Source organism: Podarcis tiliguerta (assembly GCF_965153285.1).
Source record: "Podarcis tiliguerta genome assembly, chromosome: W".
NCBI lineage: Eukaryota > Metazoa > Chordata > Lepidosauria > Squamata > Lacertidae > Podarcis > Podarcis tiliguerta.
The window spans coordinates 2228464-2243466 of NC_139552.1; the positions used below are offsets into that span (position 1 = coordinate 2228464).

The window sequence follows — 15003 nt, forward strand, 5'->3', positions numbered from 1 at the left end:
ATTCCTATTCTTTTGTAATATAATGGTGGTAAATATTGTATATATTGCCAATTATCCATCCCATATTGTATTAATTCTTCATATGTTTTTAATTTTAACTTTCCTTGGTCTTCTTCCAGTATTTGTCTATATGTTGCCCAGTACGGATTGATATTGAGTTTTTTAAGTTCATGGGCTTCTAATGGAGAGATCCATAAAGGGATTTGTGGCTCTAATAACTGTTTAGAGGTGCTATTATTATTACTATTATTATTATTGCAAGTGCCTGGACTGCATGACCCTCGAGAGGCCCTAAAAATGTCGCAGGGGACAGATTGGGGTGTCCCTATTTCCACCATAGAAAAGAAGGAAGGAGCTCCAGTACCATTTTTCTAAAAATTTTTATTAATAATAATTTTATTTCTGTCCTGTTGAAAGCCGCCCAGAGTGGCTGGGGAAAGCCAGCCAGATGGGTGGGGTAGAAATAAAGCTATTACAGTCATACCTCGAGTTACAGACACTTCAGGTTGCACGTTTTTGGGTTGCGCACCTCGCAGAACCCGGAAGTACCGGAACGGGTTACTTCCGGGTTTTGTCGCATGCGCAGAAGTGCTAAGTCGCGCTATGCGCAGAAGTGCTGACTTGTGGCCCGCTGCAGGTTACGAATGCTGGGGGTTGCAAACGTGCCTCCCGCATGGATCACGTTTGCAACCCGAGCGTCCACTGTATTATTATTAGGGATAGGGTGGTTGTTGTTGTTATTATTCTGCCCAGAGTGGCTGGGGAAACCCAGCCAGATGGGTGGTGTATAAAGAATAAAAGTCGTCATCCCTGTTGTTGGAATTGTAATTGGAAGGGAGGTTTTTGGTTTGATTTCATGAGGGATATTTTTAAAATATTCATCGGGAATAATTTAAAGTCTGATACACACACACACACACACACAGAGAGAGAGAGAGAGACAGATAGATATGATATAAATACATGTATAAAAATATAAATATGGATATATATCTTATATAACCTAACATATATATAAATGTGTCTGTGTGTGTGTATATATGTGTGTGTGTGTGTGTATATATATGTAAATATCTATGATAGCTTATATATATATCAGTATATTCCTTTTTTTCAAACCAAGGAAACTAGAATTGTAATCCTTGTTGCTGGAAATGTAATCGGAAGGGAGGTTTTGGGTATGATTTCGCCACAATATTTGTTGCATTTTCTTCGTTGCGTTTGACGGATTGTTGGATCGGTACCGTATTGGCCTGAATATATGCCACTTTTAAAACTTCCTGGTTGGAATTTGGGGGGAAAGGGAGGCTTTTATTCCTGACAATACGGTAGTTCCATCTGATTTCCCCACCGAAACGGAGCGAAGCATTAAAAAAACAACAAGCTCTTCTCATGAAATTCACCCTTCATTTTTATTTCAATGTTATCCTTCGTTATTCGTCCTTCGTTATTTCGGCTTTCTGTGCGCCATGTTAAGAACGGTCGATTTTCACATTTTTATATATGTGTGTGTGTGTGTGTGTGTGTACACACACACGTTTTTATTAGCCTCTTACCAAAAAAATGGTGTTATCTCGTCAAATAATTTCCCGCCGTTTGAGCTTAAAACTGCACTTATTTTTTTCAAAAAAATTACTTTCTATTTGGAAACTTCAAGAGACGGAGTGATTTTTCCTCCAAAAAGCAGGACTAACAGGTTGTAGGACCTCTCTCTCGCTCCGACGTTGGTTTCCCGCGCTGACGAAATCCCCAGACCGGGAATAATCCTGTTTTTGGGTCCGGCTAGGTGAAGTGAGATCCTAGAATCATGGTTGCATTTGAAAAGGTATGTAGTCCAACCCTGGCGGATCGGGACAAGCCAACTGGCTGACGGGCAGTTAGAGCAGGAGGTTGGCGGCCGCCTGGTTAGAGCCTCGCGGTTAGAAGACCAGTCCAGGGTGCAAATAATACGAGGGTTATTATTATATGAAGAGGGAGGGAGTCTCTTCGCCCGGGAGGGGTGTGCCGGGTTAGAATTTCGTTCCCCGGCCCATCAGCCTCAGGACGGCGAAGTTGTAGGTGGCCGCAATAATAAATGTCACCTATGGAGGAAGGGGAAGAGAAGCAGAATTGCTAGAACCCATTCCTCCTGGTTCTCCTGATATCTCAGCAGCTTTGAAGACCATCAAGAATGGTCTCCTGCTCTTTCCTCCTGATTCCCCTGATATTTCAGCAACTTTGAAGACCATCAAGAATGGTCTCCTGCCCATTCCTCCTGCTTCTGATATCTCAGCAGCTTTGGTGGTTTCCTGCCCATTCCTCCTGGTTCCCCTGATATCTCAGCAGCTTTGAGGAGACCATCAAGCACAGTCTCCCGCAGGCCCATCAGAAGGAGTCCTCCTGATTTTCCAGGGTTCTGCCAGAGACCTCCCTCCCATCCTTTGCCCCACGTGTGGCTCAAATCCTCCACCCAGAGATGAAGAGTTGTGGGAAGCCGTCCTTACCAGAGCCACCAAGGTGACCGCTGCTCCCACAAAGGCCGCAATGAACAGGTGGAACGTCATCTGGAACTGTAGGATGATGATGATAATAATAATAATAATAATAATAATAATAATAATAATAATAATAATAAATAATTTATTTATACCCAGCCCATCTGGCTGGGCTTCCCCAGCCACTCTGGGCGGCTTCCAACAAAATATTAAAATACAGTAATGCATCAAACGTTAAAAGCTTCCCTAAACAGGGCTGCCTTCAGATGTCTTCTAAAAGTCTGGTAGTTGTTGTTCTCTTTGACATCTGGTGGGAGGGCATTCCACAGGGCGGGCGCCACTACCGAGAAGGCCCTCTGCCTGGTTCCCTGTAACTTGGCTTCCAGAAGGCCCTCGGCGCTGGACCTCAGTGTCCAGGTAGAACGATGGGGGTGGAGACGCTCCTTCAGGTATACTGGACCTAGGCCGTTTAGGGCTTTAAAGGTCAGCACCAACACTTTGAACTGTGCTCGGAAATGTACTGGGAGCCAATGTAGGTCTTTCAAGACCGGTGTTATGTGGTCTCGGCGGCCATTCCCAGTCACCAGAGAAGAAGGAAAAGAATGAGGAGGAGAGGAAGGAGGAGGAGGAGAATGGGTCACCCATTGAAGGATCTCAATGTAGAAACAGAATGGTAGAAAGGACCAGGAAGGTCCTCTAGTCTTGACCACTGAGAACTCACCTCGGATGTCTTGCAGATGGAGAGAAGGCTCTGGCCACACACTCTTCCCGGGGAAGCATTCCACGGCAGGACGCCTGTGTCAGGGCACCGAAACACAGAACGGTTGAGAGTTGGAGGGCCACCTCGCCCCACCTCCTTGACCCCTCTTGACATGTGAAGCTGGAGGTCCACCAAGACCCTGAGAACCTGCTCCCAGATCCTGATAGCAAGCCGGTGGTCTACCAAGACCCTGAGCCCACCATCAGGGTCCATTGGATTCTCCCTAAATGCAGGACCTGACCTTTCCCCCACTTGAAAATGCCTTGGGTTGATTCATGTGATGTTGGAGAACCACCAAGCCTGAGATCTTTCTCCCGGGTCCTGATAGCAAGCTGGCAAGACCCCGAGGTCCTTCCTGACCTTCGTCCCTCTGGAATTCATTGGGGTGAGACCCGTGGGGAGATGGGGCTCCCCCAGGATCTTGAGATTCTCCCAGGTTCTGCTACCAAGCTTGGTGTTCTACCAGGACCTTGAGAACCTTCTCCCAGGTCCTGCTACCAAGCTTGGTGCTCCATCAAGACCTCAAGATCCTTCTTCCAAGCTTGGTGGTCAACCAAGACCTCAAAAACCTTCTCCCAGGTCCTACTGGGAGACCCCTCATGAGGTTCTTCCTCCCCAAGGTGGCCCAGTAAACTAGGTTCTTCCTCACCATACATCCGGGCGTCTGTGCAGAGGTTCCCGATGCCGGCAGCCGTCTTGGTGGGGTTGGCGATGGAGTTGCAGGTGGTCCAGGCCGTGAAGTAGACGTAGATGGGGACAGCCGAGGAGGCCAGGACCAGGAGCCAGAGGACGGTCAGGACATAGGTGATGCCCACAAACTGAAAGGAGGGAGAAGAAACGAGTGTCAGCGATGGGCCGGGAGCTTCCGGAGGACGGGGCATGAGACTGGAGACCTTTGGGACCTGAGGAACTCCCAGCCACTTGGACCTTTCCTCCCGATATTCCCTCAAGGGGTGGGCAGAACTTGAAAGGTCCCTATTCCCAGGTTCCTATGATCCATTAAAATCCTATTTTCAGGGGCGGCTTATATTTGGGTATTTCTCAGGTGATGATGGAGACCTATTCTATCTTATAAAATGAAAACAGACCTCCTATTCCATCCCCTAAAATGAAAAGAGTGGCCTCCTATTCTATCCCCTAAAATGAAAACAGACCTCCTCTTCCATCCCACAGATATTTATCTGATTAAAATACAGACTGCCTATTCCATCCCGTAAAATGATAATAGCCACCTCTTCTTCCATCCCTCACAAGTCAAATCTGGGACTGAGAAAACAGGGATACTCGGATGACCCAGGATTGGGGGGGAGGGGACCTCCATAGGCACAGCAGGTGGTTTTCTGATTGCACCACGGGTCACAAGTACAAGTCCCTTGCTGCCTTGCAGGAACGTCCTTCCGGGATGAAGGCCCGAAGGGTACTTATAGGGCAGGAAGGGGCTAAAAGTGCCCTGTTGGATTCCTTAGACGTGGAATTCCCTCCTTTTTCCACCAATGCCACCTGCGACAGCACAGGCAGCGGACCTTGGAATTGTAAAGCCATTCCGAATGACTGCTCCAAGAATCAAGCGGAGGAGGGTTTCCTTTTCGGAAGGATAAAATCGGGGTCCCCAAACTAAGGCTTGTGGGCCGGATAAGGCTCGAGGGACTCGTTTATCTAGCCCATGGCGAACCCCGCTGCCTGCTGCCACCACCCGCTCTTACCCGTGCTGCACTGCGCGGCTGCCCACTTCCAGGTCTGAGGAGCACCAGAAATAGCTTGTGCGCATGCGCAAGCGTTATTTGCGCATGCACAAGTTATTTCCAGTGCACATCTGGGTGTGAGGAGGCCTGTGCACATGCACACAAGCTATTTCCGGTGCTCCTCCAACTCAGAAGTGTGCCGGAAATAGAGTGTGCGCACGTGTCTGGGCACGCGCTCCCCCACCCTCCGGCCCAATGCGCAATTGGCACTGGAGACACTGGCCCGAGGCATGGCAAGTTTGCTGACCCCTGGATAAAATCCTCCTTTTACAGAATGGTTCGGCTTGCTTGCCTCCTCTTAATATGGACAACCAGAGGAAGGTTTCCCTTTTGGAAGGATAAAGTCATTTTATAGAAAGGTTCAACCTTGCTGGCATCCTCTCAGTATGGACAACCAGTGTGAGTGAAGGAAGGACAAGACTTATTCAATATACCCTCTTCCTAACGCCCTCCACCATCGGCAGTCTCATGCCCCGAGTTTGAACGGCGCCAGCACCAGGTGCGAAAGAGGAGAAGATCACCTTATCGGGATGGCCCAGCCATTTTCCCACACAGTGACACACCAGCTCCCAGGAGTGGCCGGGCCGGTGTCCTCGGGGCCCCCTCCCCTTGTGGCCTACCGTGGCGCCTAGGCCCTTGCCGCAGACAGTGGCCCGGTAGTCACCGAAGACCTGCCGGACAGCGCTGGTGGTGTAGAAGCCTTCGGCCAGCAGGAGGGCACCAAAGAGGAAGAAGAAGCCGGCCACCCCGTAGATGGCGTACTGGAAGTCGTGGATCCTGCAGGGGAGAAAATAGGAGAGGGGGGCCATTGGTACAGCAGGGGCACCCAAGGGTCATCCAGTCTGTCCCCCCACCAGAGCTAGGAGGGATATACAGTTGGGAAAGGATTGCAGAATATTATTTTAACTTGATGTGGACATGCAGTGAGAAAAGGATTGCAGAATATGAACGGGAGAACGAACAAAGGCGGCAGAGAAAAGAAATGCTTGGAGGCGCTTACACATCGACCAGGTACTCGTAATCCTGGTAGTTTTTTGAGAAGTAGGTCTCGATCAGGTGCTCGGTGCCGGTCAGGGCTTCGTGGCTGCAGCCGCAGAAGAGTGCCACCCCCAGGAAGCACAGGGCCGTGGCCACCAGCGAGGTGAAGGGTGCCCCCACCAGGCAGCGGGCACAGCACTCTAACAGACCTGCAGGGAGAGGGGAAGAAAGGAAGGAGGGAAGGATAGAGACCTCTTGAGGAAGAGTTGCCTAACCCCTATCGCTCACCCCATCCCTAACCCCTATCCTTATTCTAAACCCTTTCCCTAACCCCTATCATTAACCACTATCCCAAACCACTATCCCTAACCCCGATCCCTATCCCTAACTCCCATCCCTATCTCCTTTCCCTATCCTAAACCACTGTCCCTAACCCTAACCACTACACCTAATCCCTAACCCTAACCCCTATCACTATCCCTAAGCCCAAGGGTCATCCAGTCCAGCCCCCGGTCAGGCAGCAATCTTGGCGTCGAATCACAGGTGGCACCAGTGCCAGATTTACATCTAAGCTCAACAAGCCGTAGCTTAGGGCCCCCCCTCTCTTGGGGGCCCCCAAAAATATAAAAGGGGAAAAAACCCTGGATGTACATTTCCAGAATAGAAAATAAAAACCAAATAAAATAAAACCGACATGCAGCAACAGTGTGTTGTGTTGTGTTGTGTTGGCTACTGTAATGTAAGTCATGGGCCCCGCCTGCTCCCTAAAATATCCCTGGTTTCGTCCTGTTACAGCTTGGTCTCTCCCACAGACAGGAGACAACTCTGGCTGTTAATTATTTCAGATTTATTGCAAAACAAAAAACTAGGACGGGGCTCCTCTACTCATCCTCCTCCCCAGAAGATGGAGTTGCCCGGACTGAGCTCTTCCCCCTTCCCCAGCACGGAAGCCCCACCCCACCCCCACCCCGAGAGTGTTTCCTGCATTCCATGCATTCCAACGTCTTGCCCACTATCAGAGTTCTCACACATCTGTCTGTCCCTTTGGCCAGAGCTCAGATTACAGTTGCTCTCCCCCTCCTCTCTGCTTTCTGCTGTTAACTGTCCTCTCTCTGTGCCTGCTTCTCCTCCTCCTGTCAGCATCTGAGCTTCGCTGACACCTCCTTTCTATATATAGGGTGCCGACATTCTGCATGGACTGGTTGCCTGGCAACATGTGGAAATGGCTTTAGAGACCTATGAGGTCCATCAAGGACCATATAGCATATATTCAACACAAAAAAACAACAATTTGTTGTGGACAAAGGACAGCTGGACATAGAAATGGCCCCATTATCTTCAGGAGCTGAGAGCCGCATCAAACCTCAATCTGGCCCTGAAACGCATTTGCCGGACCTTGGGATCAGTAAGGAAAGTCTTTTAAACTTGCTTCCCAGTGGGGTGGATTTGATTTGAAATCAAATCAGTTTCAGTCACTATTTAAATCACAATTTAAATCGCTAGTCAGTAAGACTTGGCCTTGCTGCCATCCTCTGAATATTGACCACCAGAGGAAGGTTTCTTTTTGGGAATCATAAATTCGTTTTCACACATACATCAAAAATAGCTGATTTGGTTCCATTATTAGAAATACATAGACTGATAATGATGAAATTCTGGTGAGGTTTAAGACGTTTCTATTGGGACCACTTTTCTGCTGGACTTGATTGGAAGGAGAAAAACCATCATAACCATTTAAACAATTTATTTCATTAAAACAATAACATGATAGCATATGTATCAATGTTAACTGATGTTGTTGAATGATATTATTATTATTATTATTATTATTATTATTATTACTCAGTCCCACCACGGAAAGTTGGGAATCTCAACGTGGCCTCACATCGGAAGGCAACCCAGCCCTGCTAGGCAGGCCCTGGGTATCTCAGGCTTCAGATGGCTACCTGGAGAACCGGCTTGGGGTACTGTATCCGGGTTCGAGTTCTGCGGAGCCGCGGTTGGTTGGGGTTCGGGCCCGCCGCTAACATTATCTACATTGTGAAAAATACAAGGGTCAGCAGGACAGGCAGGCCTCCCCACAGTTCCTTCCTCTCCAATAATAATAATAATAATAATAATAATAATTTGTTATTTATACCCCACCCATCTGGCTGGGTTTCCCCGAATGCTGAGACCTCCCCCAAGGGTTGTCAAATTGGACCCCTTGACAAGGCAGGAATTTCAAAATAGGAGCAGAAATCTGGATTTGACCCAGACGGTCAATTGGTCCAATGTTCTTCTTAATCTCTGCTGGTAACAAGCAGCTGTGAGATGCCAGAAACAGTGTCAGGTCTGGATTCGAACTTGCAGCTCATCCTCAATTGTCCATTGTCTTTGGGACAATGGAGCCTTGATATCTCCATCCCACGTTGCCCCCACATCCCACCCCAGGGATGGTGAGGAATGGTCCGGTTAGAGTCCTGGGAAGAGGGCCCCAGGTTCAAATCCCCGAGACCTACCTGGCAGGGTGAAAATAGGGACCCGCCCAATTCTATCCCCCCAATATTTCTCTGGTGAAAAGACAGAGCTCCTGTTCTATCCTCTAAAATGAAAATAGAGACCACCTATTCCATCCCCTAGAATGAAAATAGAAACTTCCTAGTCCGTCCCCTAAAATGAAAATAGAGACCTCCTATTCTATCCCCTAAAATTAATTTTTTAAAAAACGCTTTCTTCGTTATAAAACTGTACAAGAGAAATACAATGGTACCTCTGGTTACGTACTTAATTCGTTCCGGAGCTCCGTTCTTAACCTGAAACTGTTCTTAACCTGAAGTACCACTTTAGCTAATGGGGGCTCCCGCTGCTGCTGCGCGATTTTTGTTCTCATCCTGAAGCAAAGTTCTTAACCCGAGGTACTATTTCTGGGTTAGCGGAGTCTGTAACCTGAAGCGTATGTAACCTGAGGTACCACTGTAATCAAGAAATGTTAAAATCCTTCATTTCTGAATGGATTCTTGTTTTGTACATTAATTAGCATGACCTCTGTGATAGGAATTTTGAGGTCTAGATATATGGTAATGTTCATAACTGCACGTACATAGATCAAGCACAGGAAGACTGACCAAGGAGAAGCTTCAGGATCCAGGAAAGCCCAGATAACAAGAAAAGTGTATATGCCTTGATTTAGCAGGAATGATCCCTTAAAGAGTTAAATTAACTAATTTGGACAAGTGCCCTTTTAAGAATGGTTTTGTTTTAACAGATTGGTTTGAAAAGTTGAAAACCATGGGCATATATAAATTCAAATTGGACTCAGTTTGAATTGGGCAAGTGTATCCAGGCTGCAATTAGCTTTTTGGTCCTTTAAGAGCAAGTGAGCAACTAGGACTTCCGGGTTAGCGCCACCGGCAATGGCGGGTTTCCTCTGATCTGGAGGAACCCGCTCCGTGAAAATTAGGGTCTGGACCGCCACGGCGAGGCGGAGACCCATCAAAACCACAGGCAGGAGAAGCCTGTGGACCTGGAATTCGGCCGGCACCTTTTGCGCCTCCCCTACTCGCAGGGAAACCCGATTTTGGGGATCCGGAGCAACGTGGGGTGAGCGGCGCGGTGCTTCGAATCGACTGCTCTTTTCACGGAGTGAAGCCGCATTGCTGTTGTCAGAGAGTGTTAACTTTTTTCCTGTGGACAAATTGGACTCTAAACAAGTACCTGTGAGTAAAACGGAAAATTGGATTATTAAATTTCGTAATTTGGCATCGGAGCAGGAAGGTCTAAACAGGAAGTCCGCCTTTCCGCTTTTGTAAATAGTTTGAAGCAAAGATATTACAAGCTAAAATCTGGAAAGCTATTTGAAAAGTACTAAATTTCCACCGATTAAAGCTACAAAACCCCCCTTGGAAGCAGGAGAAGAGGGGAAAAAATTTTAAACTGTTTAAGCCTGCAGGAGAGGGAGTAAAGAAAGATAAATATCGTCTTGAACCTGGGAACGAGCTGTCAAAGATAGACGTTTTGGGAAAGTTCATTGACTGTGAATAATAACGTATGTTGCAGATAGTCAAATAAGAGAAACATATTGATTCCAATGTTTCCTTTTGCACTAAAAAGGAACAAAGACTTGGAAAACGAAAGCAATTTTGTTGCCGAAATTGTTTCCCCTAGAGGGAGCTTTTGAACTGTTGTTGGAGTGGACTTGGGTAACTCTACAGCTGTAGAGATAAGAGATCGTGAGAAACAGGCTTTGACCTTGAGAATGTTGACACAGGAAGTCTTAGTGTCTGCTTTGTGCAGGACAAGTGCTTTGTTGGAGCAGCTTCATGCGAAGATGGATTTGATGACTACTGCAACTGTTAATTTTGGTCAAACAGTGAACATTTATATAGAACCTGCTCAAGAATTGACCAAGGAATCTGCCCTGACAGGGCAAGTTGTGGTGAAGATAAAGGAGGAGGTTATTGTTGAACCTCAAGCAATACAAGTTGAGAGAGATGCGGTCCTGCAAGAACATAAGCTGTCGTCTCTGATGACTGAATCTGGAGTGAGTCAGACTTGGAGAGACGGAGTCCTGTCGGCAAATTGGTTAGATCCTCCTATGCAGGGATGTTTTGACCTTTGGGACATGGTTTTGGGCCAGGAGGAGATTGGAGTGGTCGAGGCCCTCAATTTTGGAGGGGCATTGAAGTATGCTCTGGAATATTTTTTGGACTTTAGTGCTAACCATGGAGAACGGGCTGACCAGTCAAGAAGGGGTAAAGACATTCTTAGGTTGATTCCCCGAGATCTACCCCTCAGAGACAAAGGAAGGAAATTAAGAACAAGACCAGCAGAAGACAAAGTAAAGTGCAGGTACAATTATGAAGAAGATCTGCAGAAGGGACATGGAAAAGTGTTAAGAGCCTCGGACATAAGATCACTTGGTTGATGGACTAGACAGAACAGATAGAAAGGACTGACAGAACTCGGGACCAGGAAGAAGAGACGGTGGATGAAGTTTGGCAGAAATTTTAAAAATTCATTTAGAGAAGTATTGTAAAATTAATGACTGTTAGGAAAATCTTGGAATGAAACTATTAGGCTTTAGTAGAAATGTTATAAGGAGTTGCGTATAAATAATTTTTTAAGTTCTAAGGTTTTTTCTCCTTATGGTAAGATAAGGCTAAAATAAATTAAGACAATTAAAGGACAGAATATAGTGAAAGATGGAAAGGATTTGCTGAGATAATTAATAATTAGAATACAAAAGAGGGAGGTGTGAGGAGGTCGAGGAAATAAGTTAATGAAGATAAGGATATGAAAATATTGGATTTGTTTTTAAATTTATTCTTTTGTTCTTGTTTTTGATTTTGAGGTATTGTATGTTGTTAATTTTTTTATTCTCTTTTTATTGATTTGTATTGTTAATTCTGTTTTTTCGCTTTTCTTGTTTTTCTTTCTTCTTTTTTTCTTGTAACTTTAAATTTCCAATAAATATTATTTTAAAAAAAAGAGCAAGTGAGCAACTTCCCATGAGTGCAAGACCAGAGCCTATAATAATAAAATCCCATAGAATGGCCAAGGCAAAGATATCTCTCTCGTGACATGCCCAAACCTGTGCCAGCTATGGTGAATGCCAGGCGACATGGTTGATATGAAAGCCCTGAGGGGATTCACCAGGATGTGTTGCTGTACCACTATGCCAGTGTGAGACCGCAGAAGAGCTATCTTGACACCTGAGAACACACACCAAAAAATGACGGAGCTAAAAAGCAAACTGCATTTTTCAGTCAGTAGTGGACCTTTCTGCTAAATGTAAAGCATAGACCACTATATGATATATTTACACAAAGGCATCCATTTACAACATACAATGTTATTATTTGTGGGGCAAAATTTTTTAAGACAAATTCTAGCCCCAAAGGGGGGATAATGTGATACGAATTTTGAGGTCTAGATATATGGTAATGTTCATAACTGCACCTACATAGATCAAGCACAGGAAGACTGACCTGAAGCCATTTTTTTCCCTAAACTGAGCAAATGTTTCTCTGCATGGTCAAAATGGAAAAGCCTCCCCATTGTCTCTTCCTTCACAAATCCTGTCTTAAGGGTATGTCTGTGTTTGAATAAGGGTGTGAGCCTGTGACCTGGCCCAGGAACTATTTATTACTATAAAAGACTGGCCAGGCTCCGCAGGCAATCCAATCAAGTAACCTGCCAGACAGGAAATAAACAAGGATAAGAGAAAAACAATATTGAAATTTCTGTTTTAAGACCACCTTTTCTGTGATGTATCTGGGGGGTGGTCTTAGGTTACACCCCTTCTGTGATGTATGTATAATGTTTCTGGGGGTGGTCTTGATCTACAGGATGGGAATTTCAAAAGTCTTTATAAGCCCTTGCACAGCATTTTTTTGGGTCCTCCTCCTTTCCTGCGAGTGAGGGGAGCACCCTGTTGCAACAGATAAATAAAAATCAAGCTTACTAGCTGCTTTGCTTCTCAATATTCTCTGGTTGGCCTCTGTTATTTTCTCCTACCAATAGGGAACCTATGTAAGGACTCTATATGGACTCTTGGATACCCCATAAGGGAAAAGGGCATATTTTTGTTTACAACACCTCCAATCTTTCCATTTTGTTCCTGAATTAGGTTCTTTAAATACGCACAACTTTATTTCCTCCCCATTACTTCACTGACTTTAAATTTGATAAGGTTCTCCTTTTTACACACAGAAACTGTCGAAACCTGATATTTTGACCATGTTCTTTTACGTAGACTCTGTGTATTTCCCATTATCTGGTAAATTTTTCCTCTGTCACCTTGCTGATAGTCTCGCTAGTTCGACATCCTCTCTTTATTTATTTAAATTGATTTAACTGATTTTGCCAGTCGGATTTGATTGTGATATCCTCTCCCTTCCCACCTTTTGCGATTAAAATATTGGCGGCAACTCTCCATAAAGACTCTCTTAAACTTTTTTTAATTCCTGCCAGGAATTATGGGAAATGAAATTCCCTAAAATAAAAATATGGAATAGGAGGTCTCCATTTTCATTTTAGGGGATGGAATAGGAGGTCTCTGTTTTCATTTTAGGGGATAGAATTGGGGGTCTCTATTTTCATCCTGCCAGGAAGGTCTCGGGGATTTGAACCCGGGGCCCTCTTCCCAGGACTCTAACCGGACCATTCCGCGCCTCTTCATCTTGGGGGTGGGATGGATGGAGGGAATGTGGAACAGAGCAAAGCAGAGAGATAAAAAGGCTCCCATTGTCCTGAAGACAATGGACAATAAGGGATGGGCTGCAAGTTCGAAACAATGCCCTCCTTCATGGCACCTCCAGGAGAGCGGCCTCGGTTGGTACGGAAAACACCAGAGCTGAAAGGAACCCCCGGTGGTCATCCAGCCTGACCTAGGAATGTCAGGGCAGCTTTGCAAAAAGAAACATGGGAAATTGGATTCAGATGGTGTGAAATTGTTAGGAATTTCAGGGGCCCATTAATGGACAGTTTTATTTCACAGGAACATCGTTTTTTATTCGGTATATATGGCACAGATTAGTCCTGCCTAGATATGGGAAGGCCTAGGATAAAACCAGGAAAATTGGAAATAAAAAATAGTTTGATATAGTTTGAATATTCCACACCCTTTTTTTCTCCTTCAATTTTTCCGGGGGGGGAAACAGGGTCACCCCCCATTTTTTCCGGGTTTTTTCCAGGCCTGGATGAATCTCAGGGTCCCTTCCAACTGCCGAGCCAATCTCCTGGGTCCCATTCCCTCCGGTTGGCTATAGTTCCCATCTCTCTGGTGGTGTAGCAGTTAGAGTCCTGGGTTCGAATCCCCTCGCTTCTTGGCCGAGACCTACCTGGCCCGGTTGTGGTGAAAGGGAGGTGAGGAGCTGGAGGGATCTAGCCAACCTACCCAATATTTCTCTTGTGAAAATACAGACCACCTCTTCTACTCCCTAAAATGAAAATAAGAACACCCGATTCTATCCCTCCAGCATTTCTCTTGTGAAAACGCAGACTTGCTATTCTATCCCCTAAAATGAGAATAGGAACATCCTATTCTGTCCCCCAAATATTTCCCTTGTGAGAATACAGACCTCCTCTTCTATCCCCTAAAAGGAAAATAGAGACCTCCTCTTCTACCCCCTAAAATGAAAATAGAGACCTCCTCTACTATCCCCTAAAAGGAAAATACAGACCTCCCCTAAAATGAAAATAGAGACCTCCTCTTCTACCCCCTAAAATGAAGATAGAGACCCCCTTCTTCCAGCCCCCCAATATGTCTCCAATGAAAATAGGGAGGTCCTCTTTCCCACCCTGATGTCCCCAGAAACACGTCACATTTCAAAGGTCTCAGGACAAGTGGTACAGTCCAGGGTGGGATCGGAACCCGGGATGGCTTCCCAAATCCCTGAGATCCACCTTGGCCAAATTAATGGGTGATGGAGATACTGAGAAGTTTTCCCCTGGTCCAACTCACCCATCGTCTTGGGGTTCAGGTGAAGTCGCAACTGTTCTCTTCTTCAGCTAGGACAACCCAGTCGTCGTCTTCTCCTCTTCTCCTCCTCCTCTTCCTCCTCCTCACTTCACTGGATTTCTCTCTGCTCCCTCAGATCCTCCAAAGAAAAAGGCTTCTGTTGTGTAGAGCCATGCCCCTTAAAGGAGAAGCCGGCCCTGTCTCCTCCTGCTCCTGCTCCTCCCTGTTAACTCTGATATGGACATGATCTGCTTGATGGAAAGTCCTAAGATCTGTGGGAGCTTCCAGCTTTGGTGGAAAGCTCTGAGCTCAGGCTGTAGGAACGTGGCTCACGGTCTCTGTGGACCACCAACTTTTGTTAGCAGGGCATAGGAGAAGGATATCAGGGTCTTGGTAGACCCCCCCCCCCCATCTTCACCTGAGTCCAACCCAAAGGATTTCAAGAGGTCAGGTTGTGCCTTTATGGAGAAGCAGTTGGACCAATAGAACGATGGTGGACCTCAGGGTCTTGGTGGACCACCAGATGGCCACCAGGATATGGGAGAAGGTTCTCAGGGGCTTGGTGGAGCTCCGTCTTCACATGAATACAACTCAATGGATTTTAAG

At 46.1% G+C, this 15003-nt stretch overlaps 1 protein-coding gene across 3 annotated transcripts; it reads right to left on the reverse strand.

Annotated features, from left to right (window-relative positions):
* Positions 1-1393: 1393 nt before the first annotated feature.
* On the reverse strand, positions 1394-14562 carry LOC310668849 (myelin proteolipid protein-like). 3 transcript variants are annotated; one of them, XM_083422199.1, is made up of 8 exons: positions 14401-14562; positions 7901-7987; positions 5977-6163; positions 5498-5753; positions 3884-4052; positions 3196-3269; positions 2484-2549; positions 1394-2081 (listed from the first exon to the last, which is right to left on the reverse strand). In XM_083422199.1, exons 1-8 carry the CDS (start codon positions 14402-14404, stop codon positions 2010-2012), a joined length of 915 nt encoding a protein of 304 aa, XP_083278325.1. In that variant the 5' UTR covers positions 14405-14562; the 3' UTR covers positions 1394-2009. The 3 variants fall into 3 exon arrangements, with proteins under 3 accessions (XP_083278325.1, XP_083278327.1, XP_083278326.1); XM_083422201.1 differs by having other exon boundaries at positions 5597-5753; positions 14401-14557; XM_083422200.1 differs by lacking the exon at positions 7901-7987 and having other exon boundaries at positions 14401-14557.
* Positions 14563-15003: the final 441 nt, after the last annotated feature.